We start from the raw sequence: 27,966 nt of genomic DNA, 5'->3' as shown, positions 1-27,966 counted from the left end.
GAAGCAGGACACACCCTGAACTGGTTGCCAGCCAATCGCAGAGCACATAGAGACAAACGACAGCCGCACTCACATTCACACCTAGGGGCAATTTTACAGTGTCCAATTAATGTAGCATATTTTTGGGATGTTGGAGGAAACTGGAGTGCCTGGAGAAACCCCACTCAGGCACAGGGAGAACATGCAAAGTCCACACAAGCATGGACGGGATTTGAAGCCCGGTCCTCAGAACAGTGAGGCAAATGATCCAACCTGTTGCACCACCATCCCGCCAATTTACAGGTTAAAAAAAAAAAAAAAGTTAAATACAACCAAACAGTACTTGGGCAATGATTAATTCGCACACCACTAGAGGGAGCCCGCGTACCACAGTTTGCGTATGGCTACTTGAAATCATTCCAAGAGGACATAAAAGAAGTTTGACAGCAGCTCGATTGTGAAAGAGTGGACCCAACTTCCGTCCTTACCCGCATTGTAGAAGCGGTCCAACACTGTGGTCTCCCCAAAGTCCAGCTTCCCAAAGTGAACCGTTTGCAGTTTGGTGCCCACCGTCTCACAAGCGTCCTTAAGGCATTGCAGCGCCATGCATTCGGCGTTGTTCTGCTGGTTCGGCTCATTGTTGAACACATAAGCGACACTCACCGGCCTGCTTTTGCACGACTTGCCGGTGGTCAGCAGACCGCCGCCGTCCACCGCACAGCTGCCGGAAGTGTGGCCGTGCCCCCCGCCCGTCACCACTGCATCGTGCCAGAAAGTCCCCGCTGCAGGAACCGCAAGACCCGAGGCTCCGGTCGCTCCTCCGCGGGCGGTGCCGGTGCTCTCCACGCCGAAATCACCTCTTCCGGCGGGACAAGCCCCGAGGCGAGGGACGGCCAAGGAAATGCCCTCTTGCTCTTGACTCATCTCGAGGGTCTTCTAAAGCTTTGGTCGAGGTGAGCAGCGCAGCCCTTGGGGCTCCATGATACGGTTACGCACGGCGGTTTACGCGCAACGCCTCACACTTGCACGGGCACGACCAGCGAGTCTCGCGGGGGGTGGGGGGGGGGTTCAACACACGTCAAGACGTCGCAGGGCAAAGTCATGCTGCAACTGTTGCAGCCTGCGCGTCACGGCGATTATCTCTTAAAAAAAAAAAAAACACGCTGCAAAAAAAGCGGAAAAACTACACCCTCCCCGTGCATTCCTCAATGCTGTGCGGGGGCCTTTCGCGACACATCCACGCAAGTTCTGTGCAAAGCTGCGATGGCACCGTTGCAGAGAGCCGCCCAGACTCGACGTTCGATAGAAGTCATGCACTCCCCGCACGAGGAAGTACGCGATCGACTCGGTGCAGGACAGCAGCCGAACACTGGCCGGTTTCTACTGTTTGGCTTCTGTTCCGTCTACTTGCAGCGCGGTAGGCGGAGACAAGGACGGGAAGCCTCGTGGGTGTGGGCGGAGACACGGGGAGCGCGTGTGAGGCTCCGAAAGGTGAAGTGGTCGAGGATCGGTTGCCTTAGTAACGCGTCTCTTCAGGCCAGGCAACTCGATTTGGGGTTAATCAATAATAAAAAAAAAATGTATTATTATTATTTTAGATATCATCGGTGGGCAAAATTGCCCCCAAGTATGATTGTGAGTGCTACTGTTGTTTGTCTCCATGTGCCCTGCGATTGGCTGCCGACCAGTTCAGGCTGTATCGTGCCTCCTGCCCGGTAACAGCTGGGAGAGGTTCCAGCACTCCCGCGACCCTGGTGAGGATAAGCAGCTCAGAAAATCGATGGATGAATGGAGTGATAATCAATTAATTTACTTTAAAACTTCAAATGCCCAAGTAATTCATTATTTCGAAAATATGTCTTTATTGTTTTACTTGAAACATGAATCAAACAAATACAAATGAATGAATACATTTTGAATTACAAACATTTTTGGACAAAACTGGGTTCAATTAATTCAACAAATGCAATCATTTCAATGTTAAAGTAGTAACTCCTGTTCATCATAAAATAATAACCATCTTACCCGCAACCTTGGAAAGCACAAGTGGCTCAAATAATGAATGGGTGGAATAACCAAATTATATAATGAGAAATGTGGATGGAAAATATATTAAAATGGATAAATACATTTTAACGAACCACTTTTAGGAAAATGATTGCTAACTTAATGCATCAAATAAAATGCATGCTCATTTCCAAAAAGTTTTATTCATAATTAAATTAATTATGATGCACTGGCCAGTTATGATTTATAATTTATTTAACAAGTATTGTACAATAAAAGGGCAAAATGTATATGGAATGTTTTTTTTTTACCAATATTTTACAATTATTTAAAATTAAGTAGAAAATTATTTAATGGAAGAAAGGATTAAAGATTAAGAAAAGTGATTACATTTTTACAACCTAATTTTAGAGGGGCAAAAAAACCCTCAGCTAAAGTAATGCAACCCATGTCAATTCTACTCTTTTAAGAGGGTCTGTATCTGATTTCTTTCCTGTCCCAGGCGGCCCTCTAGTGGTCAAATTGAAATACTACACTGTACCGTTGCCATTTCCCAAGAACAATGAAGATGCATAACAATAAATGCGAAAAATGTCTCATGTTATGAAAATACAGACTTGTTATTATTATTATTATTATTATTATTATTTATATGCAGTATCACATTCCACAGAAACAGAATGTGTTTTTTGTGCGCTCAGAAAAGCCTCTGATAATTCACTTTTACTTGCCTAAATAATCGGTACAATTTGTCCGCACATACTCTTCAGTCGGACCGTGGTTGGATTAAATCATTATTCAGTCTGTCTGAAATATTTACGCTTAAATAATATATTTATACTTACCTTTTGTCATTGTAATTATATTACTTGTGAAGTCAGTGTCGTCAAACTTGTCCGCTCTGTCATAATCAGTTGATATGAAACTCATAACATAACATAAATTCGAAACATTGTTTAACAACACACAGTCAACTTTTAAACTGAATCATGGAAGTGAGTTTTACCATATGTGCTCATAAAATGACAAAATTTGCCAAAAATTATCATTGTGGCTGTCAGTAATCTCACCATTGTTTTCCATCCATCCATCCATCCATCCATCCATCCATCCATCCATCCATCCATCCATCCATCCATCCATCCATCCATCCATCCATCCATTTTCTTTGCCGCTTATCCTAACGAGGGTCACGGGGGAAATAATGACACACAATCCATCCATTTTCTTAGCCGCGTATCCTCACAAGTGTCGTGGGGAGTGTTGAAGCCTATGCCAACTGTCAACGGGCAGGAGGCGGGGTACACCCTGAACTGGTTTCCAGTCAATCGCAGGGCCCATTGAGACGAACAGCCGCACTCACAATCACACGTAGGGGCAATTTAGAGTGTCCAATTAATGTTGCATGTTTTTGGTATGTGGGGGGTCTTAGAGTTATCGTTAATATATTTATTATGCACTTGCAACAAAGCCAAAGTATCATCCTTGCTTCGAAGAGTCTTGTTCACAGATGAGCTCCTACACAGAGATGCAACAGTATCTTCCTACAAGTGGCCAAGGCCATTGTACGATGTGCCACATCATCATCCTATAATGCACCTTTGTTCATTTCATGTGCCCACCCCTCCTTTTGACCTTGTATGTTTTCTAAAAAAAAAAAAAAAAAAAAGAGTATGTGAAAGGCTGGTTCAGAATGTGTTTGGAGACTGTAACTGGCCTATCTCTCACGTCCTCCCGATCACAAGAAAGACGACTTCTTGTCCGTTATTTGTGCAACTTTTCGAGCAAGTTAGGTGGTAAACCTAACAGGAGGAAACTGGAGTGCAGAAAAACCCACGCAGGCACGGGGAGAACATGCAAACTCCACACAGGCGGTTTCAGAATTGAACCTGGGACCTTAGAACTGTGAGGCGAACGCTTTCTAGCCAATCCACTGTGCCGTGCACCCAGTATTGTTTTTACATTCTCATATTCATATTCGTATTGATTCAGCTAAAGTGGCTGGCTAGCATTAGCTAAAATACTTACCCTGTGATTTGATACCGCTATTTATTTAGCTCACGTTGCTAGCTAGCTTTGGCTAAAACAAAACCTGTGATTTGATATTGTAATTTATTCAGCTAACTTGGCTAGCTAAGATTATGCAAAACACTTAACCTGTGATTCAATATACATATTTATTCAGTTGATTTAGCTAGCTAACATTAGCTAAAGTATAAATGCACAGATACAATTACATCATTTCAAAGATAATAGCCGTGGCTAGTTCACTAGTCATTTGAAAACTATAATCTGTTCCCACAAATCTCGGCAAAAGGAGACTTTAACGATCGCATCTGATCACGTTCCTACCACTAGATGTCATTCAATAACAGCAGATGGATTCATTGGCTTCATAAAGTGCTTCGCTCAAGAGCGCGTGTGAAAATGCTGTCACATTAAATTGGCCCACGAGACTGTGATATTACTGCTGTCTGTTCCTACATTTGCATTCTTGCATCAGTGTCTCTGGCTCATTGTCAAATTACAAGGTGTGTGTGAGATTCATGTTCTGAAATGACTTACAACATTTATAACATGTACATTTCATGCACGAAACACTTAAAGATAGACAGAAAACAGCATCAGCAGGCTCAATTAGTTAAATGTAATTTAATGAAGACAGACTGCACGGCAGAGAAACTGGTCAGAGCGTCCGCCTCACAGTTCTGAGGACTGGGATTCAAATCCCGGCCCCACCTGTGTGGAGTTTGCGTGTTCTTCCCGTGCCTACGTGGCTTTTCTCTGGCACTCCGGTTTCCTCCCCCACATTCCAAAAACATGCATGCTCGGTTAACTGAGGACTCTCAGTTGCCCATAGGTGTGAATGTGAGTGGGAATGGCCGACAAATGGCTATCAATCGGTTCAGGGGTGTACCTCGCCTCCTGCCTGAGGATAGCAGGAATAGGCTCCAGCACTCCTGCGACCCCTGTGAGGATAAGGATCTTAGGAAATGGATGGATGGATAATGATGACAGTGCAGACGTGGACTCATGCCATCTTTTTCAAAGCTTTATTGGCCAAAGGCACACACTGTGCAGTATTTTACAATCCGAAAGTCTCATGGCAAACCACCAAACAAAAATGTCACAACGATTATTAAGTATAAGTGGAAATAGAAGGCACTCTGGTTTCCTCCCACATCTAAAAAAGATGCAACATTAATTGGACACTCTTAATTGCCCCGAGGTGTGACTGTGAGTGTGACTGTTGTCCATCTCCATCTGCCCTGCGATTGGCTGGCAACCCGTTCAGGGTGTATACCGGCTCCTACCCGTTGACAGCTGGGATAGGCTCCAGCACTCCCGCACCCTTGTGAGGATAAGTGGCTAAGAAAATGAATGGATGGAAATAATTGGCATTTAGTCACTATTTCCTCATTAAATTTACTTACTCAGAGTCACATCTTATGCATTATGAATGTATCTTCTGCCATCTATAGAAGGTCAGGATTTAATTTTTCTGGTTGCAGTTATACATTAATGGCATAGATACATAAATAAATGAATATTGCCACAGTGACTCACTGCAGTCAAGACTCGCTTGGCACAGCTTTTGTTATGACGCGAGGATGCCATTTTTTATTATGTGGCCATAGGACGAGCATTGGCCGGGTATTTGGGCACAGGCCGGGAATCAAACGTGCACCTTTTTTGTGAACGGTAGCAGGATGTAACACGACACTATCGGTGCACATAAACGAACAAAGATAAGGTACATTGTTGTCTGCGTGTCGAATGATTTTTCTGCAGGCTGTTTAACAAATGCCCTGTGGGTATATGGCAGGTTACGTTGCCCCCTAATATCATTTATGGTGGTTTGATTGTTCGGCACCTGAATGGTGAATGTATATTTCGGGGTTGAATTTGTTCTCTGCCATTCAAATGCTATAATTTAGTTAACAGCTACTCACCAACAGTGTTGATCTGCCTTTGGGGAAGGAAAGCTCACAGAGGGTAATGACGCTGACAATGACACACTCTTAATGCCAGTGAAAAGCAAACATAATGAGCATTGAATTGTTCCAAGTGAGCCTATTTGTAACATATTCATCAGTCTGGTTGACAGCAGCCAACCTGCTTTAAAAGTTGGATCATAGAGTCACCTTAATGTGTATATTGAGGGTCGTCTTTGATTATAGCAATACTGGTGAACTTGTTGAAATGTTGAAACACATGCAGCTGTTTGAATTTGACTCAGCCAATATATTTATGTCATCAATCATACGTCAGTTTATTCGTCAAAAATTAATTGTATAGCGGCTATATGGATATAATCTAATTTTGTCTTTGTTAATATAATCTGGATTTGTACTGCTGTGCTTTTGTTCATGTTAATTATACATTGATGTTGGGTGGACATACAGTAGTCAAAAGTACAGGATGTCCCATAAGTCTCCCTGCAAATAAGACACAATATATTTTATAGTTCTAACATGTATTTCTTTATATTTCAGATAACCCAAAGAATTCATTTGAATAGAGAGCAACAAATTGAAATCCTCCTGATGGCTGGTTCAGCAAGCAGTCGTATAACTTAATTATATAATTGGTTTAATTATATAAGCATATGCTTCATTAATTTCAGTAATCTAATAATAAGTACAAATAATATCAATTTATAAATATAATATTTTATACATAATAATTTAAATAAACCCCAATAATTCATTAATTTGACTTAATTTTGCTCTTCACATGAGGCCTACGTAGCTAACATTGCAATGTACATAAAGTTCTTCTTTTATTATTATTGTTGTGAATCCTTGGAGTGAGCACGTTTAGCGTGTTGCAACAGTTTCCATTTCCATTTCATTTTCACCATTATACCCTTTCTTTGGTGGCATCACACTAGAAGTGCATACTTGTGGCCTTAATCCTCTTGCTGCTAACTAAGCTAAAAGGCCTCTTTATACTCACAAGTGTGCTGAACGCGCTGACATCACTGCGGCTATCCCGTACGTAGTTTCCCTTTATACTTGAGCGGACCCCACAGGTACAATTTTGAGAATGTGCTGCAGTTCTTCTCCGAGTCAGAGGTGTCACGATGGCTCGTATTGGCTAGGATGCCACCGGGTGCCGTTTTGATCATTTCTGGTAGCAGTTTTTACTTTCCGTCCCGTGACAAGGAACAAAGCAACAACAATGGCGACCGTGGATGCGTGTCAGCTTGAACAAATTCACCTAAATAACCAGATGATACGTTTAATCATGCTGCAAAATTGATCAAGAAGGGGGGCGACGTTGGTGGTATGTGGAGCCGGGAGGAACAGTTAGTACGTCACCACAGCATGTGACTAAAGTGGCCCAATCACGAGATACGATCTCCATGGCTTTCTCCGCTGAGTGACGTTTTGTGACGTTTGCGTGACAAGCTACGCAGAGTTGCTGTGCAGGGCATTACGTAGGCCACGTGATGCAATGCAGGTGTGGTCGACCGCGGGAGTATAACGTGGCCTGAAGTCTTACGGGATTTCTTGCATTTGACTTGACAATATCCTCTGTATTTGGTAACTTGTGACAAACTACATTTGATGAGGTAAAAATGCAAGCCATAACTATGCATGCTAGGTACAGATGGAAAATGTTTTTCTTTGTATTACTTCTATATTTTTTTTCCACACTGCGATGCTGTCAAAGTGATTTTCCACATTTTAAAGCCAAAAGGAGATACAAACCATGTAACGAATGAAGAGCTGGATCCATCTGTGGGTTTCACTGTAGTTGGGTGTCCACATTCAGTCTGAAAATAAAGCCACCAACCATGAAATGGTCACTCAGCTCTCAAATGGAGAAAATCACTCACACGGCGAAAGAAGTTCAGTGAGTTGGACGGTGCAGGTAAGCGATAAACACTTTGAGGCACAGACTTATTGCATCCCTCCATAGATATCTGGCAACGTCCACACAAACATTAGAGGGGGAAACAAAATTACAGAAATCTGCTAAGTTTGACAAATGGCAGGCGTAGCTTTGCCACTAGCTATTAGCCTGCAATGATTAATAAGTGAGAAAATAATTGCACTTCATTGAGATTGATGACGCCCCATTTAACCTCCCCACTCATCGCAGGGTGCGCCACGGCGCATCGAAAGGAGGCTCGGACACACTGCTGTCGCCGCGTTGGCCTCACACACACACACGCACACCCTTTTTTTTAATGATCCTACGGGGCATTTTCGAAACGCCTCGCAGCGCTCTGATCATAAGTTCATTGTTAGTAAGTGAAAAACAATGATCTGAGCTCTAGGAGGCCTCTGGGAATCTTTCCCTTCACCAATATAGAAGCATTTAAGTCACACACCGAGGGGAATCAATGACAGTCGAGCCACCATTAACTCCAAAACTAACGAGTTTGTGAGTTTGGACCTCTCGTTGGACTCGCGTGGAGGAATCTTGGCAATCTAAAAACATATAAAAGATTACGTTTTTTTTTCACGGGTGAAAAGGCGAACAAAGCCGCGGTGATGAGCGACGTCGCGCCTCTCAATCTGCAAACTAGACGTGGCCAAGGTTATTAAAGAAGGATGTAGCGGCACAAGATGGCCGCTGTTGTGACTAGAGGCGGTGTGCAGAGATAAATGGTTGACCCAGCCTGGTGTCAGGTTAGGATTGATGCCACTATCAGCCCCACTGCTTTCCCAATGATTTTCTCAAATCTCTGATAGAGTGTGTTATCTAGTTACTGGCATGAGGGCAACGGCCTGCAGGCACGGGAGAAGGTCAATCTATGAGGACAATCTTTGTTGGACTAAATGAGAAAAAAGACCTCACAAAAAAGAATAAAAAGCAGCTGCTAGGTCTCTGGGATAAGATAAGCCAAATTACTTCTCTTTAGTAGGATAGGCCTCGGGGACAAACACATAAGAAGAAAAAAAAAGGAGGCAGCAGTTGTTGCTCTGTAACGTCAGGGTTGTAGATTTCACCTGGATGCTTCCTTGAGCTAATGTCGACGCAGCGGTGGCGAGCCCTTGAGGAATGGGCCAGCTCATCTGCATTTACCTTCTGAATTTCCTTAACGGGATCATGTCCAGAAAAGATCGTGCGCTGTAAACAACCTCCATCAACATCTTTTAAAAAAAGAGTTTGACTAATAGGTTGCAATTTAGCGGCCGAGGTGCCGATCGATGATTGCGTGCCGATAATGATGGAGAGGCGTGCGAGTGAGGGGAAATGATTCCACTCATTGTCAGAGGAAAAAAATGAAGGCGTGGACATCACCTTGGGGTGCGCTAAGATGTGCATAGGCGTTGGGATGACGCGGCTGTCGATGAGAGAAACGACAAATGACACACATATACACACCTGCATACATTACAGTTTAGGGCCCGTCATCACTGTCGTGACAAACTCTGGCTGACATTTGTTTCCACACGGCTTCAACTCAGTTCAAGTTGGTGTTGTCGGGGAAGGGGGGTATTCCCATGGGATGAGGCGTTCAAGTGCTTAGCATAATTCAGCAGCATTACTTGCTTGTTACATGTCTCCTCACTATTTCATGTCTCTACCGTCCCTTTAAATCCGAAATTATATCTATTTCCCATTTTGCCATGAAATGGACCCCCTCTGTGAAATGCATTATTACGTTACATCGTCCCCCCTGTGGAGGTCTGCTTGCAGTTCGTCATGAACATCCTTTGCTTGCTTTAACCTCCCAAACTCAAGCAAATCATTTTTGTCTTCACGTCAACGACTGTGAGTACGACACTCACGCACAGTGTCACGAGCCAGGCTGGACCACGTCCAAGAAGGGTGTGGCCACTGCCCTGCCCGGTGACATCTGTCACTGCTCACAGCTGTTTCACATTGGGTTAGATGGTGTATTTAAGTTGGAGTTTTGGTTACTGGCATTCGCCAGCTCGTTGTGCGTTGTGCCCCGAGTTAGTGAGTTGCATTCACTGACAGTCGGACTCTTCACCACTGAAAATAGTGTAGTGTTGAGGTATCCTCGTCATAGTGTTTCTGTGCCACCTAAGTTTAGTCCTGTCTCAGTTTATGTTCCATAGTGAAGTCCGAGGTCCTACTTTGTCTCCCAGTCATCAGACATCGCTGCATGGCCTTTGGAATCCCGCTTAGCCTAGCGTTTCTTTACCTCTGCCTTGTTGGACTGCTTACACCGTGTATGACCTCAGCTTGAATAAAACTATGCCTAACATCATGTCCTCATCTTGGAGTCCTGCATTTGGGTCCAGCCCCGCATCGGAGGTTCGTGGCACGCAGGACTTAAAGGGAATGAGAGGAGCCGCTTTGATTGGACTTCATTAAAGTCAGTACTGCCCAGGCCCACACCAGTCTTTTAAGTGTGCTGATGTTGGCTGTTCCACAAAATTACCAACACTGGATCTAATCTGCCTAATTGCAGAGTTACTGATCATCATCATCAATAGAGCACACAGAGTCATGAGCAAGGCTGGGCCACTGCCAAGAGAGGCGTGGCCTGGCCACCGCTCTGGGCAGTCTCACCTCTGACACCTGTCACCGGCCACTGCTGTTTTCCATGTGGACTCTAATTTGACCATGTATTTAAGTTTTGAGTTTTGTCGCTGGCATTGCCAGTTTGTTGCCTTGTGTCAGTGTGTTGCATTCACTGCCTGTTGGATTCTTCCCCACTGAGAGTAAGTGTAGTGTCGAGCTATCCTCATCAATCAGCAATTCTGTGGTCTTTGTTTAATTCTGTCCTGTTACGATTGTTTGTTTGCCCATTAATCATTGGACCTTGCTGAACGTCTTTTTGGGTCCTGCCTAGCCTAGTGTTTTTGCACCTCTGCCTTGTTTTGGACTGCATTGTGGTATCGACCCGCTTCCGAAATAAAACCGCGTCTAACATAATTTCCTCGTCTTGGAGTCCTGCATTTGGGACCGCCGCCACACCGTTGGTGCGTGACACACAGAATGTTTAAGATCTTCATTTTGTGTGATGTTATAAGCGTATTATTCCAGAAAATGAAAAATGTGTTCAATCAGATTTGCAAAGTGTACACCCGATCTTGTTACAAGGAGGAGTGTCCATTCCAGTATGGTGAAGCTGTGCCGTAAAATTTATTGTGTCTCGTGAATCTGGTGACTATTAAAAAATCTTCTCCAGTATATCCAGGCAGTTCTACATGACTGCAGATACTAACTGAAGATGCAGTTGTACAAAAATACCTCAAAAGATTCATTCAGTCTGTCGCCACTTTTTACTCTGTTGATTCAGCACCAACTGATAAAACGTCGCCCTCATCACGGGGAATCATTAAAGGTCATTCAGGGGCAATGAGATCTTCCAAACTGACAAGTAAGTTGAGCGACTTGAACACAACAACATATAACATTGACATAACATCGTCACAGGCCTTTATTTGGACTGGGTCCTTTTCTAAAGTTTTTCTTTTTGCAGGGAGGGAGACGGAGGTACTAAAACAGTTTGACCATTGTGCTCTAAGTGGATTGGGTTCCTGTCAGAATTGAACGTTTGGACATTGATAAATTTCCTCCTGTGTGGGATCAATAACTCTCACCGCTCAGCCCTGGGCTCCCTCAGAGTGGGACGTCATAATTACTCTGTCAGACTGAATGCCCGTCTGTAAAGACTGGCAACTGTGTGCGTGTGTGTGTGAAAGAGAGTGCATGTTTGCGAGTCACAGCATATATGAAAAGGACACAGCATATGATTTTACAGTGTAAATGAATGCGGGTGTCAGTGGGTGTATGCTTGGAGGATTGTGGATAAAGCCAATTTGTGTGCATATATTCGCTATATCTGTGTTTTACCGTGCCTAGCATTACAACCGTGACCAAAGCATCAATGCCATTCTAAAAGAATACGGAGATACTGTATGTCGCAGGACGTATGCATGGAAATTTGCGGATTAACTATGCACGTCTGTGTGGCTTTGCATGTGTGTGCGTACGTATTTGTGGAGGCCCAGGTGATCGTTTGTCAAGCGCCGTGGACTCATGATTGGCAGTGAATGACAGCCAGGCATCCCGCCGCCTCCTTTCTCCTCCCACGGCACTTTCTGATGCCTGTCATTTCCACCAATCGGGCAGCGGATCTGACAGCTGTGTTGACACGCCAACACACATACAAACACACGCACATGCATGACCCCCCCGACACACACACACACCACACACACACACACACACACACACACACACGCCTACTTAAAGTCCATTTTAAATGATGCTTGTTTGATGGCAAGTGCGATTTTTAGAGCCACAAAAACAGCGGTGCATCAAGCTGTATATTTTTTTGTTCTCATGTCGTTTTAAATAGTCATTTCCCTATTCCTGCCACTATCATGCCTTACGGGTTCAGAAAATTATTCTGTTATATCGGTGATATATCACTTGCGGTTCATCAGGCAATACGGGAAATTGCACACATCTCCTCCATCTAGCTGGCTAGCCCCGATGAACATACACAACTCTATCAAATCGTAGGCTTATGTTTGTTCAAATGTTGCGCACTTAATCGGCGTGCGCATGCCTGCGTTTGGGTTTGTGTGTATCGAGGACGCTATGTGATGCTGCGGTTAGATTAAAGAGGCAGCCTGTGGAATTAAAAGTGAACGAAGCGAGGACAAGCGTTCCCCTCATAAAGCCACCACAATAATAACAATAATCGGTAGGGCAATAATAACCTCAGTGCTCATTTAGACATCAATACTAATCACACTCATTTGGAGGACAATAATAACAATCAGGCTCATTTAAAGTGCTGTTTCTTCACAGAGAGCTTGAAGCGCCTTTGGGCTCGGCTGGTTGGCTGCTTAACCTAATGATAATAGTTGTGATTCATGGCTCACTTCTCCTGCTTGCATGTTTCTGCACACCACATAAATACAGTTGAGTTGGGGGTGGGGGGATCGGGTCCCTCGCTTAGACACATTAACCTCTTGGTTTAATAAATAATTCCTGATCACATACTGCATTTTCCGGCCATGTTTTCTCCTATCAAAAGGATGCTCAAGAGTACACTTGCTTTGTCCTTTCTGTCACAAGGCACGTATGAAAAGTCTTCATTTAACCAAAAATGCGTGTTTGCAAACGTTGAGAAAATCCAAGTAATCTATCTTCCAACTGTGGAGCAGACAAACATTGCTCACAGTGCTCTACCTATTTGAATACGCGCAATAAAAGTTAATAGAAATTGATACACGTCAATAACTATTACATTTTTGTAATTGAAATTCATTGCATTTTTGGGAAAAAAAAAGCTCTTTGTTTATTTCTGTGTTCCTGTTGAAGCTGGTCTTTGTTTTAAAGTAAAGATTGGATAAAGCAAAATGTTCAGAAGTAATGGAGGCCCACTGAAGTGAGAGGTCTTGGATTTTATGCTGATGGCGGTCCAACCTCTTGATTTTTTTCGTGATCTGACTCTAGAGTTTCCGCTGTACATGAATACATCCTCTGATGATTATTTTCATACTTTGGTTATTTTCTTTATTGATAGACATGTGGTTCTACTACCTCAGCCTGAGATGTGTAGGGTGCATTTTGAACACTTAATACGGTTCCTGGCCTGCTGGAGGCTTAAATGTGATACACTTTACGTTATGGTTATTAACAATGCGCTGTTGTAGACAAAATATATCCATCCGTCCATTTTCTTAGCCGCTTATCCTCACGAGTGTCGCGGGAGTGCTGGAGCCTATCCCAGCTGTCAACGGGCAGGAGGCGGGATACACCCTGAACTGCTTACAATTACAGTTGCACTCACAATCACATCTAGGGGCAGTTTAGAGTGACCAATTAATGTTGGATGTTTTTGGGATGCCAGAGGAAGCCGGAGTTTTTAATTTAAATTGCTGTTTTTTTGAACGTGTGACTGTGAATGGCTGCCCTGCGAGTGGCTGGAAACATATTCAGGGTGACTCTTGCCCAAAGTTAGCTGTGATAGGCTCACACTCACTCGTGACTCTAATGAGGGCAAACATGATCGAAAATGAGCGGATGGATATTTGACAGCAAAGGTATTTGAGGTCAACTCAGTGCAAATCTATTCATATGTCTGAGCTACAATAATCTTTTCTGACTGCCAAGGTAAAAACCTATTGATTTAAAAGCTGTCTATGATTTTTTGCAGTGGATTTCAATTTTTAGAATAATTTTCCTCCCCGCCGCTCAGCAGAGGCTTTGCAATGGAACGACACCCGGAATTCAGTGGGTGACATTTGCGTGAAAAGTTTTCTGTAGAGGCAATTATGTGAAGAATTACAATATTGTTGTGTGGTTTCGATGTGTTTCTGTAGCTGTAGATTTCAGTGAAAGCTGATTTTTTTCTTGTATGCGTGGTCTCATCACTTGCAAAGGTTCTTTAGAAAGATTTTCATCGCTGTACTGCATGTAATAGCAGAGGGTGCAGGTTAATGTCAGCTGAATGTAACATTTGCAGTGCTCCTCTCTGAGTCCGTCACACACGGTCATCCTCCAGACATAAAAAAAATTCCGTTCTCTGTGTGTGATTTGACATACGTAACATTCTGGCGCATGGTACAGTCAGACATTAATGCGATCCCTCCCGAGCAGTAGCTCTTCCCATCTGAGCTCTGCAGCTTTGAACTCTTTGCTCTGCAGCTTTTCTGAAGCACACACACAAAAATAATTCCAATGGTCCGGCACTGATTTGCTGTTAAAAAAAAAAAAAAAAACTCGGACAGAAGATCGTTTCTCCGCCGCTTTGGAAGATCAAAAGCTCCACTGAGAGAGTCGAACGCTATCGCCGAGCTTCCATTTCACTCAGAGACGAGTGTGAAATGACTTCATCTCCTGAGTGGGCTCCCATAAAACACCATGATACTCCAATGTATGCTGACCCTTCTGTCCTCTCACTCTCCAGTCCGCTTTAGCAGCAACATGCCACGACTATTCTTTTAGTCATGTTATTACACATTTTTTGCAATGCATTTTACGTTTGAACACCCTTCCATGTATACTGATTGGGCGATTTTCATTGGGTAACTTGAATCCCTCTGCCTCCTCAATGGCCAAGTACGATAAGTCAACGTTAAAGATTCAGTATACCAGAAATCCCTAAAACAACCAAATATGCTAATCTATCCTGACTCTTTTTTTTCTGTGTCCAAGCTCCAGACGTTATATTACTCCACACTCTCCCCATTGTTATATAGTTTGATTATCGTCACAAATTTTTAAACTTAAAGGTCCACTGTCATGAAATGCATGATTTTTACGACGGTAATGAAAAAACAGCATCAAAAACATCTGTTTTTTCACCACAAAACATGATTTTGACGTGTATGGCTTTTTGTAACTCCCGCCATGAAAATCCTCTCAAGAGATTTGTTTTGGAGAAGAATCAGGAAGTGACGTATAGGGCAGTACCGCACTCAAGCGGTCTCATCTGTTTATACTAGTTTTACCTGCTGGAAGGTAGCTCTTTGTTCCTTCGTGTTAACTAAAATGCCGGGTCGTTGTATTGCTGGATATTGCTCGAACACTTGGGAGGATGGATTTGCTCATCATACTTTTCCAGAAGACCCGGCTCGATGTGAAAAATGGATTGCACAGGTGCAAAAGAAGAGAGCTTTGTGGTTTCCAAATGACAGGTAGGTGTCTATAGAGCTTCTAAAAAAAAATAATGGTTGGGGCGGGGACGTAATCCGTAAGTCAGTGGTGCTAAATGTGTCAATGTGACGAGCCACCCCACCCAAAGCTGTGATTGGTGGACGCGGCGTTGTGGCTCCGGGCTGCGGTGGCACATCTCCGCTGCGGAGGTGGTTCGGAAGGGGAGGCGGTTTGGCTGCGGCGCCGTCGTACTTCGCGGGCGTCATTGTTTGTCACGGCCGCAGAGGTGGATTGGACGGGGAGGCGGTTTGACGGCGCCGTCGTAGTTAGCGGGCGGCATTGTTTGTCACCGCCGTAGAGGTGGATTGGACAGGGAGGTGGTTTGGCCGCATATCATCTAAATATGGCTTGAAACGATAGGGTAATACTGCCCCGGTCACTTCACTCGGTTGTGAGATGTTCTCTTCTTCCAAAGAGCTTCCGTGTCAGAAGGGGCGTGTTCGTCTCCCATCGTAGGTGGCACAGAGTGTTTTAAATGGCGAATGTCCCAGTGTGAAGTCACGGACAGAAGATGCAGCCAATATGGATACCACTTGAAGGTCGAATGAGACTTCCGCAACTTTGCGCATGGATGACGCACTCTCCGCCCATATTTGTTTTTTTGTATAGACATTAAAGTGAATAATGTTATATATATTTTTAATGCAGCCCTATGGGGACACAAACCAGTGCAATCTGTAGGCCGGTCTCAAGCCCGGATAAATGCAGAGGGTTGCGTCAGGAAGGCCATCCGGCGGAAAAACTGTGCCAAACAAATATGAGCGTTCATCTAAAGAATCCCATACCGGATCGGTCGTGGCCCGGGTTAACAACGTCCGCCCCCGGCACTGCTAACATGCAGGGCGTCGGCGGAAATTCAGCTACCGTGGGTCGAAGACAAAGAAGAGGAGGAAACCGGATCCATCGTCAGAAAAGAAAGAGGAATGCACAGAGCCTACAACTGAGTGTAGGGACTTTGAATGTTGGGACTATGACAGGAAAAGCTCAGGAGTTGGTTGACATGATGACAAGGAGAAAGGTTGATATTCTGTGCATCCAAGAGAGCAGGTGGAAAGGTAGTAAGGCTAGAAGTTTAGGAGGAGGGTTTAAATTATTCTACCACGGAGTAGATGGGAAGAGAAATGGAGTAGGGGTTATTTTTAAAGAAGAGCTGGCTAAGAATGTCTTGGAGGTGAAAAGAGTATCAGATCGAGTGATGAGGCTAAAATTTGAAATTGAGGGTGTTATGTATAATGTGGTTAGCGGCAATGCCCCACAGGTAGGATGTGACCTAGAGTTGAAATAGAAATTTTGGAAGGAACTAGATGAAGTAGTTCTGAGCATCCCAGACAGCGAGAGAGTTGTGATTGGTGCAGATTGTAATGGACATATTGGTAAAGGAAAGAGGGGTGATGAAGAAGTGATGGGTAAGTACGGCATCCAGGAAAGGAACTTTGAGGGACAGATGGTGGTGGACTTTGCAAAAAGGATGGAGATGGCTGTAGTGAACACTTAATTCCAGAAGAGGGAGGAACATATAGTGACCTACAAGAGCGAAGGTAGAACCACGCAGGTAGATTATATTTTGTGCAGACGATGTAATCTGAAGGAGGTTACTGACTGTAAAGTAGTGGTAGGGGAGAGTGTAGCTCGACAGCATAGGATGGTAGTGTGTAGGATGACTCTGGTGGTGAGTAGGAAGATTAAGAAGACAAAGGTAGATCAGAGAACCATGTGGTGGAAGCTGAGAAAGGAAGAATGTTGTGCGGCCCTTCGAAAAGAGGTGAGACAGGCTCTCGATGGACAGCAGAAGCTCCCGGAAGACTGGACTACGACAGCCAAGGTAATCAGAAAGAGAGGCAGGAGAGTACTTGGTGTGTCTTTTGGTAGGAAAGGGGAGAAGGAGACTTGGTGGTGGAACCCCAAATTACAGGGAATCATACAAGGAAAGAGATTAGCGAAGAAGAAGTGGGATACTGAGAGGACTGAGGAGAGGCAAAAGGAGTATATCGAGATGCGACGTAGGGCAAAGGTAGAGGTGGCAAAGGCTAAACAAGAGGCATATGAAGACATGTACACCAGGTTGGACACAAAAGAAGGAGAAAAGGATCTCTACAGGTTGGCCAGACAGAGCGTGTGCAGCAGGTAAGGGTGATTAAGGATAGAGATGGAAATGTGTTGACTGGTGCCAGTAGTGTGCTAAATAGATGGAAAGAATACTTTGAGAAGTTGATGAAAGAAGAAAATGAGAGAGAAGGAAGAGTTGAAGAGGCAAGTGTGAAGGACCAGAAAGTGGCAATGATTACTAAGGGGGAAGTCAGAAAGGCACGACAAAGGATGAAAAATGGAAAGGCAGTTGGTCCTGATGACATACCGGTAGAGGTATGGAAGCAATTTGGAGAGATGGCTGTGGAGTTTTTGACTAACTTATTCAACAGAATACTAGCGGGCGAAAAGATGCCTGATGAATGGAGGAAAAGTGTTCTAGTTCCCATTTCTAAGAACAAAGGGGATGTTCAGAGCTGTGGAACTATAGAGGAATAAAGTTGACGAGCCACACAATGAAGTTATGGGAAAGACTAGTGGAGGCTAGACTCAGGACAGAAGTAAGTATCTGCGAGCAACAGTATGGTTTCATGCCTAGTAAGAGTACCACAGATGCATTATTTGCCTTGAGGATGCTAGTGGAAAAGTACAGAGAAGGTCAGAAGGAGCTACATCGTGTCTTTGTGGATCTAGAGAAAGCCTATGACAGAGTACCAAGAGAGGAACTGTGGTACTGCATGCGTAAGTCTGGTGTGGCAGAGAAGTATGTAAAATAGTACAGGACATGTATGATGGCAGCAGAACAATGGTGAGGTGTGCCTTAGGTGTGACAGAGGAATTTAAGGTGGAGGTGGGACTGCATCAGGGATCAGCTCTGAGCCCCTTCCTGTTTGCAGTCGTAATGGATAGGCCGACAGATGAGGTTAGACTGGAATCCCCTTGGACCATGATGTTCGCAGATGATATTGTGATATGCAGTGAAAGCAGGGAGCGTGCAGAGGAACAAAAGGAAAAGAAGAAGAAGAAGAATGTTATGTATATTTTTCACAACAATATATATTTTAGAATGTTTATAGGCATGACACTTGGGCTGTAAAAGTTAATATAAAGTGTTTGTGATTCTGCTGTCATCACTATGCATGTCAGAATCCAGGAGCCAGAATACAATACAATCCAAACAAAAATAGCATTTAAATATATATTGATTTAAAAACAATCTCACTCATTAATTTGAGGCTTTGGATTTAACTAATCTCAAAGATTTAATTTAAAAAAAAATTTGTGGACGACTGAATCAAATCATTGACGGACAGGAATATTGTTAATTGTGGAAAAATGCATTTAATTTGATTTCAATGCAAAGGAGTGGGAAAAAAAACCCAGACCTGTTAAAGTGCCATTTTCAGACAGTTTGTAGAGCATTATTGCCTTAAAATAGGTTGGTTCTCCGTGGTAGTTGAAAGACGTCGTGGTCTGACGTGGTTCGGTACCAAAATTACTTTTGACGCAATTTACAAAAAAAACACACTTATCGAGGCTCCCATTGGGTAGTTTCTCTTTTCTTTTCTCTTTTTTTAAATTGAAATTTGCCTTCGGTCAGCAATCCCATTTAATTCAATTCCTCAATTTTGATAGCTGAGCTCTTACCTTTGCATCAGTAACTGGCGTCCCAGGAAATCATGCGCTTTGTGTCAAGCACAATGTCAATAAAATGTGTTAATTTAACACAAAATGATGGCATTTGTTTGTTTGTGGTCATGAATTATTCACAATTCAATGTGTTAAAGTCAAAGCCCTTATATATACAGTATCACTCAGCTGGATTTGGACTTCTTGCTGCTAGGAAAATGTAATGGCAAAAAGTCAAGCTAATATTAGCAACTTTGTGCCAATTTGCACCAACATGCAACCATTTCTTCCTCGGCCCAGATGCCACACCTCTCCAGATTTACGGAAATAGGGCCTGTCATTTAAGTTTTGCCACCCAAAGCAATCAAAACATACCTTTTCACGCACTGTGGAAGATACAGTAAGTCTTCCTTGGGTGATACCAAAGCTCCACATCGAAAATAACCAAAAGAGCTCTTTGAGTCCATGTTCCAAAACTGATCGTGATCCGATTCTTGAACCAGCTTGCTGTTCTTGGGCCATATCAAAGCTTCTCTTACAGTTTCACTCATGTCACTTTTTCAATTATGCTGCTAATAAACCGAGTACACCACAAACTAATTCAGGAAACAACATAAACATCCTCTCAGCAGCATGTACGTAGCAATGTTGTGGTCTGCAGTTAATTGGCTCTTGCGGTGTAGGAAAAAAAATGTGTATGCTAATTAAATAAAGCAGACCTTAAGCGCAGGACGGCAGTTGCCGGCAGTCTACATTGATTTCCACTCACACTTCAATGCTTGCTAACGCAAGAAGAAAAAGAAGTGGGGGAAAAAACAGCAATTTGCTCAAACTTCTGAGCCTGAACCACTTGAATAATTTAGCAGAAATATTATAAATCAGCTTGATTATTTCAGCCATAACAAACCGCTTTCAACCTCGTGCAGCAGAGCTTTACGGCGTCGCCGCTAATGGAGATCGCAGCACGCTTGGCGGGCACAGGCGGACGCCGTATAAGCAAGCATGAGTGAGTGGGGGGAAAAAAAGAGAGGGAAGCATAACGAGATAACCAGTCGACTTATCGCAAGGATTTCTTCATCTCCTTTCATCCCTGCTCTTAATTTCCTCCTTCATTAAAGGAGGAGTCTTACACAGTACCAGGATGTAATGCTGTGTGGCGACTGAGAGCTGTCTGCTTCGTCCACCTCGACTTGCCCCCTGATCATTCTGTTTCGCTGTTTAAGCTGATGATAGAGAATATTCCACGTTGAAAGGCACCACACACACACACACACACACACACAGACACACAAACAGACACTTGCCCAGAGCAAAAGGCCCCAGGCAGATTCTTTCCCACTAGCCAAGGGCGATCATGCTGCTTCTATGATACTTTAACTGTGGGATGTCAGGGAACATTAGTCCTTTTAAAATACATCTCAACAGACACACACACACACACCACACACACACACACACACACACACACACACACACACACACACACACACACACACACACACACACACACACACACACACTCACATGTACACACAGATCTGCAGTTTTCTTTGAGGCCAGAATGCTGTGTGTCATCTTTGAAAGAAGTTAAGATCTGTTCCACGAAATACCATTTGATCACCCAAACGACTCTAGAGTGGAAATTCGGTCTACGAACAACCCGGTTAATGAACAAATCAGTTTATTCATTCATTCATTTTCCACAACGCTTATCCTTGTTAGGGTCGCAGGGGTGCTGGAGCCTAACCCAGATGACTCTGGGCGGGAGACGCGGTACACGCTGAACTGGTTGCCAGCCAATCACAGGGCATATAAAAACAAACAAGCATTCACACACGCATATTAACGCCATATAGACAATCTTCTGTCTTCAAATCACCTATGATATATGTTTTGGGATGCAGGAGGAAACAGGAGTACCCAAAGAAAACCCATGCAGCCACAGCGAGAGATGTGCTCACCAGTGGAGCACCGTACCACACAATTCAGTTTATGAATCTTCTTCTTTTCCTTTCGACTTGTCCCGTTAGGGGTCGCCACTGTGTTTCATCTTTTGCCATCTTAGCCTATCTTCTGCATCTTCCTCTCTAACCCCAACTGCCCTCATGTCTTCCCTCACCACATCCATAAACCTTCTCTTTGGTCTTCCTCTCGCTCTTTTGCCTGGGAGCTCCATCCTCAGCATCCTTCTACCAATATACTCACTCTCTCGCCTCTGAACATGTCCAAACCATCGAAGTCTGCTCTCTCGAATCTTGTCTCCAAAACATCCAGCTTTGGCTGTCCCTCGAATGAGCTCATTTCTAATCCTATCCAACCTGGTCACTCCGAGCGAGAACCTCAACATCTTCATTTCTGCCACCTCCAGTTCAGCTTCCTGTTGTTTCTTCAGTGCCACCGTCTCTAATCCGTACATCATGGACACTGTTTTGTAAACTTTGCCCTTCATCCTAGCAGACACTCTTCTGTCACATAACACACCAGACACCTTTCGCCAGCTGTTCCAACCTGCTTGGACCCGTTTCTTCACTTCCTGACCACACTCTCCATTGCTCTGTATTGTTGACCCCAAGTATTTGAAGTAGTCGACCCTCGCTATCTCTTCTCCCTGTAGCCTCACTCTTCCCCCTCCACTTTTCTCATTCACACACATATATTCTGTTTTACTTCGGCTAATCTTCATTCCTCTCCTTTCCAGTGCATGTCTCCATCTTTCCAATTGTTCCTCTGCATGCTCCCTGCTTTCACTGCATATGACAATATCATTTGCGAACATCATGGTCCAAGGGGATTCCAGTCTAACCTCATCTGTCAGCCTATCCATTACCACTGCAAACAGGAAGGGGCTCAGAGCTGATCCCTGATGCAGTCCCACCTCCACCTTAAATTCCTCTGTCACACCTAAGGCACACCTCACCATTGTTCTGCTGCCATCATACATGTCCTGTACTATTTTAACATACTTCTCTGCCACACCAGACTTACGCATGCAGTACCACAGTTCCTCTCTTGGTACTCTGTCATAGGCTTTCTCTAGATCCACAAAGACGCAATGTAGCTCCTTCTGACCTTCTCTGTACTTTTCCACGAGCATCCTCAAGGCAAATAATGCATCTGTGGTACTCTTTCTAGGCATGAAACCATACTGTTGCTCGCAGATACTTACTTCTGTCCTGAGTCTAGCCTCCACTACTCTTTCCCATAACTTCATTGTGTGGCTCATCAACTTTATTCCTCTATAGTTCCCACAGCTCTGAACATCCCCTTTGTTCTTAAAAATGGGAACTAGAACACTTTTCCTCCATTCTTCAGGCATCTTTTTGCCCGCTAGTATTCTGTTGAATAAGTTGGTCAAAAACTCCACAGCCATCTCTCCAAATTGCTTCCATACCTCTACCGGTATGTCATCAGGACCAACTGCCTTTCCAGTTTTCATCCTTTGTAGTGCCTTTCTGACTTCCCCCTTAGTAATCATTTCCACTTCCTGGTCCTTCACTCTTGCCTCTTCAACTCTTCCTTCTCTCTCATTTTCTTCATTCATCAACTTCTCAAAGTATTCTTTCCATCTATTTAGTACACTACCGGCACCAGTCAACACATTTCCATCTCTATCCTTAATCACCCTGACCTGCTGCACATCCTTCCCATCTCTATCCCTCTGTCTGGCCAACCTGTAGAGATCCTTTTCTCCTTCTTTCGTGTCCAACCTGGTGTACATGTCTTCATATGCCTCTTGTTTAGCCTTTGCCACCTCTACCTTTGCCCTACGTCGCATCTCGATGTACTCCTTTCGCCTCTCCTCAGTCCTCTCAGTATCCCACTTCTTCTTCGCTAATCTCTTTCCTTGTATGACTCCCTGTATTTTGGGGTTCCACCACCAAGTCTCTTTCTCCCCTTTCCTACCAGATGACACACCAAGTACTCTCCTGCCTGTCTCTCTGATCACCTTGGCTGTCGTCGTCCAGTCTTGCGGGAGCTTCGGTTGTCCATCGAGAGCCTGTCTCACCTCTTTCCGGAAGGCTGCACAACATTCTTCCTTTTTCAGCTTCCACCACATGGTTCTCTGCTCTACCTTTGTCTTCTTAATCTTCCTACCCACCACCAGAATCATCCTACATACTACCATCCTATGCTGTCGAGCTACACTCTCCCCTACCACTACTTTACAGTCAGTAACCTCCTTCAGATTACATCGTCTGCACAAAATATAATCTACCTGCGTGGTTCTACCTCCGCTCTTGTAGGTCACTATATGTTCCTCCCTCTTCTGGAAATAAGTGTTCACTACAGCCATCTCCATCCTTTTTGCAAAGTCCACCACCATCTGCCCTTCAAAGTTCCTTTCCTGGATGCCGTACTTACCCATCACTTCTTCATCACCCCTCTTTCCTTTACCAATATGTCCATTACAATCTGCACCAATCACAACTCTCTCGCTGTCTGGGATGCTCAGAACTACTTCATCTAGTTCCTTCCAGAATTTCTCTTTCAACTCTTGGTCACATCCTACCTGTGGTGCATAGCCGCTAACCACATTATACATAACACCCTCAATTTCAAATTTTAGTCTCATCACTCGATCTGATACTCTTTTCACCTCCAAGACATTCTTAGCCAGCTCTTCCTTTAAAATAACCCCTACTCCATTTCTCTTCCCATCTACTCCGTGGTAGAATAATTTAAACCCTGCTCCCAAACTTCTAGCCTTACTACCTTTCCACCTGCTCTCTTGGATGCACAGAATATCAACCTTTTCCTAATCATCATGTCAACCAACTCCTGTGCTTTTCCTGTCATAGTCCCAACATTCAAAGTCCCTACACTCAGTTGTAGGCTCTGTGCATTCCTCTTTTTCTTCTGACGCTGGATCCGGTTTCCTCCTCTTCTTTGTCTTCGACCCACAGTAGCTGAATTTCCACCGACGCCCTGCAGGTTAGCAGTGCCGGGGGCGGGCGTTGTTAACCCGGGCCACGACCGATCCGGTATGGGATTCTTTAGATGAACGCTCATATTTGTTTGGCACAGTTTTTACGCCGGATGCCCTTCCTAACGCAACCCTCTGCATTTATCCGGGCTTGGGACCGGCCTACAGATTGCACTGGTTTGTGCCCCCATAGGGCTGCATTACAATTCAGTTTATGAATAATTAAAAAAAATTAAAAAACTGGCTACACGCTACTTTCTGTTTACGAACAGTCTTGGCATGTGTTTTGGGTATCTTTGTTTTACCGCATTCCCACAATGCAAGACAAAGTTGCTATGCATTGTGGGAGGTGGTGGGAATTTAGACCTAACAGAAACCATCGTGAAAATAATTAATACTGTACCGGAAAAGGCTAAGAAATTGCACAGCGACTTGCTAGAAAACCCAGTTATTTCCTCATCAGGAATTGTGTTTTTACCTATTTCTTATGATTATTTATTTTTAAACAAAATACGTTACATATAATCTCTTCCTGTGATAGGAGTGGATTACTTTAATTTCCACTCATTTCAATGGGAAACATTATCTCGTTTCGCAAACTTTTTATTTTGTGAACGAGGTCACAAATTCATAACCCGAGGTTCAAAGGTGATACTTATCCCGAAAAAAAAATCTGTCATTTGTTCGTACTACAGATGCGAATAACATACTCTTAAATGAATCACTTCAAGGTTTTTACCGTCAGGAAATATAATCGAGTGGCTGCCTTCAGTAACTGATCATCTTCAGTCGTCTTGAAAAGTCTAAAGTTAAGAAAGTGAAATTGAAAGCAGTTGGAGCATACCAAGTTGATGACATACATTCAGGAGGAAATCCATACCACTCTCCCTCTTCTTGGATTTATTTCCTGTCTTGACCCTCTCAGATAAAGTGAAATGCCACTGAAAATATGTTTAGGTGGGAGCGCCCCCCCCCTTTTTTTTTTCTTTTCTCTGTGCTCTTGCAGCTGGTCAGGCCAGGCTGGGCTGGGCCCACAAGAGCGTGGCCTCTTACTTCACAAAATTAGAACAGTTTTTTTTATAACTCACACTGTACATATTTCACACATTGCATACATTCACATCTCATTCGGGGTGCCCGGTGTGTGTGGCCCTCCCTTTGGAACTGGTGTTGGCGCTCCTTGGTACTGGAGAGCGGATTGTGTCCCCTTGGCTGGGTCTTCTGCAGGATGGACTCGGTGCCTTGGCCCTTCCAGCCTTGCTCGATGTGCTAGCTCAGAAGCAATAAAATCATCCCTCAGCTTCACCCATTTCCCACATTCTCTCCTATCCTGCCTTTTCTGATGTCTCTCATTTTGTTCACTTGGTTAGTTATTGCATCAATCGGTGTCTCCCCTCCCCCATGCCCCCCAGCACAAAACACACAAATTGAGCATTCTGCATGGCCATGCACCTGAACAGTACGGGATTGAATAAAAAACAAAAAACATGTATAGGTAATTTTGACGATTGGCTTTCTGTTGAAGTTATTTTGAAGAGATGTCTTGCCCGTTGTCACGGTTACTTCATTTTGACGTCTCATTTCTGAATGTTCCTGAAAACTGCAGACAGAAAGTTTCAGACTTTTAATAAAAAAAGCATCTCACGTCAGGATTTAGAGGGCTCTGAATAGAACTATTTCCTGAACCCTTGCAATAAGTTCCGTATTTGTGAAGGAGAACAGGATGTGAGCTGAACAAGGGAATTTTCAGATCTCTTCACAGATATCAGGATTTAATGAATTGCACATTTTCCTGTTCCTTTAAGATGTTCCTGAATGTCGGGAAGAGTCTGTTGAGATGATGCTGATTAGCTAATCAGATCCCCCCATCCCCGTACCCCGTCCCCCGTTCCCCCCTGCCTGTCATAATCAAGAAAAAAAACAAATTATTGTAACATATTAAGTGACAGATGATTCAGCCTAATTTTAGCATTTATCCTTACATTTTTATGTGACGAGAGAGAATAAGTTTTGCCTGACAACAACAAAAGAGCAAAAAAGTTTCCTTGAACACATTTTATTGACACAAACTAGCAGTAGATGGCCATTGGATGTGTATTTAGCTGTGGGCCCACACAGGGTTAAGTGGATAATGAGGTCCAAATGACAATGACAAATTCCCAGCGCCGTGACCACAATAAGGAGCTGCTGTCCGGGTTTAATATCACACGATTTAGCGTAATGCGGTTTGGTTGGACGCACATGCAGCGGACACACCGATCCCAACCTTCTCTGACCTCACACTAAGTATTTGTACTCCAGTGTAATCATTTAGATGATGAGGTCTGTTGTCTCCATGGAGATGAGACAACATATTGCAATCATGGGAACATATTTGCGTCCCTGGAACATAAAGAACACCTGGACCACAGAGCTCAGGTGTTGCTTGACTTTAGAATTAAATCTGACATGAAGCAATGTTTTCCTAGCAGCCGATAGGGGTCAGCCATTATTGTGCTAACTTTCCATTCCTTTCACTCTCCTCGAAATGCCTCCGCCACGTGTGTTTACTAAATAATTTATTTTCCAGGAACAATTCGGAATCCCTTCATGTCATTGCACCGAGAGGTCCAACCGAACGCATCCTTCCATCCCTTTCAATTTCACCTTCTCCCATCTCGTCTCCTTCTTCTCTCATCCGGGCCATAACAGGGTGGATGATGGGCAATAATTCACGGGGATGCGGGCTGCCTCAGACACGGTCACATTAATTGGATGTCCATATTAAATGGAAAATGAGCGCTGCGCTGAGAGAAAAAGTGGATGACTGACTCTCTCGGCTGCGATTGACCTATGGGGAAGAGACGCTGCCCTTTTCCGCAGCGCTCTCCCTCGCCCAGTTTTCTCTCCTCCCGTCTGTCTGATGGATATCAAAGCATTCATTTTCTGACCCCTCACCTGGAAGCAGATTAAGCACTCTGATTCAATAGGGCTGTTAATGGGGGCGACAAAAGTTTATGAGGATTCCTGGAAAAGGCCAGGGAAATTAGATTGTAAGCTAACAGATTTATTGCTCTGTTTCAACACATTGTAAAAAGATTATAGGACCTCGAGGCAGGTTGGAGGGACATGGGGCATACGCAGCGCGTCGCTCAGTGTGAAGGAGAGGTGCAGGCGGAATATAAAAAAAAAAGAAAAAAAAAGAGTTGTGCTCTCATATATTCCAGACAGTCTACAATGACACGGCAAAGACAAGCATGTCACCGGACTGAGGACACGCACGTGCTTGGCTGTAACCTGAAGGATGTTTAGACAGCTCGCCAAGCAGGCGCGCCACTTACGATGTGACCCGGGGTCTTCTTTCCGACACGCCGACTTTTACCGAAACCGTGCTTTGCATATGTAATCACGCTTTGTACGCACACATACTGGAAATATGTTGGCTGCATGATGGCGCTGCCTCCATTAGGGCAAATGGAATCCATACTGTCTTGAAGGGGCTCGCGTGTGCATGCTGCAAATATTTTATTTTGAGACGAGTGAACTGTTTAAAATTGTGAAAAATGTACATTCTGTCTCCACTAATCTGTAGAGTCTAGTATTTCCATCTGGTTTAGTAGACTTTCCCTGACATTTCTTTCACTTAGTTGAGGAAGGCTGAAATTTTGTGATCGCACTGACTGCTACTGTTTGTAGAACGGGCCGGGTCATAATTCCGTCCCCCTTGTATTAGGCTGCAGTTCCTGGTGAAGAAAAACAGCCCCAACGCATGATGCTTTACTGCAGGTAAACACTTTTCTTTTTTGTGG

The 27,966-nt window shown here is 44.0% G+C and overlaps 1 protein-coding gene and 1 long non-coding RNA gene across 4 annotated transcripts in view; one reads left to right on the top strand and one right to left on the bottom strand.

Moving 5' to 3' along the window:
• The window catches only part of map3k5 (mitogen-activated protein kinase kinase kinase 5), a 50,586-nt gene extending 49,170 nt beyond the window's left edge, over window positions 1-1,416 (bottom strand). Inside the window, exons 1-2 of one of the 3 annotated variants that reach the window (XM_061811592.1) lie at window positions 643-1,416; window positions 468-564 (exon numbers count right to left, since the gene is read on the bottom strand). In XM_061811592.1, coding sequence (XP_061667576.1) covers window positions 468-564; window positions 643-903 — 358 coding nt within the window. In that variant the 5' untranslated portion in view covers window positions 904-1,416. Of the gene's footprint in view, window positions 1-467 lie in introns of all 3 variants that reach the window. The other 2 variants (XM_061811591.1, XM_061811590.1) reach the window with 2 other exon arrangements.
• Window positions 793-12,117, top strand: LOC133496254 (uncharacterized). The gene is made up of 3 exons (XR_009793763.1): window positions 793-932; window positions 11,222-11,302; window positions 11,405-12,117. It is a non-coding gene; the product is annotated as an uncharacterized LOC133496254 (long non-coding RNA).
• Window positions 12,118-27,966: the final 15,849 nt, after the last annotated feature.

Source organism: Syngnathoides biaculeatus, chromosome 23 (genome assembly GCF_019802595.1).
Source record: "Syngnathoides biaculeatus isolate LvHL_M chromosome 23, ASM1980259v1, whole genome shotgun sequence".
In the NCBI taxonomy this organism is placed as follows: Eukaryota; Metazoa; Chordata; class Actinopteri; order Syngnathiformes; family Syngnathidae; genus Syngnathoides; species Syngnathoides biaculeatus.
Note: the sequence above shows the minus strand (reverse complement) of the source record. Positions and strands in the feature narration are given on the sequence as shown.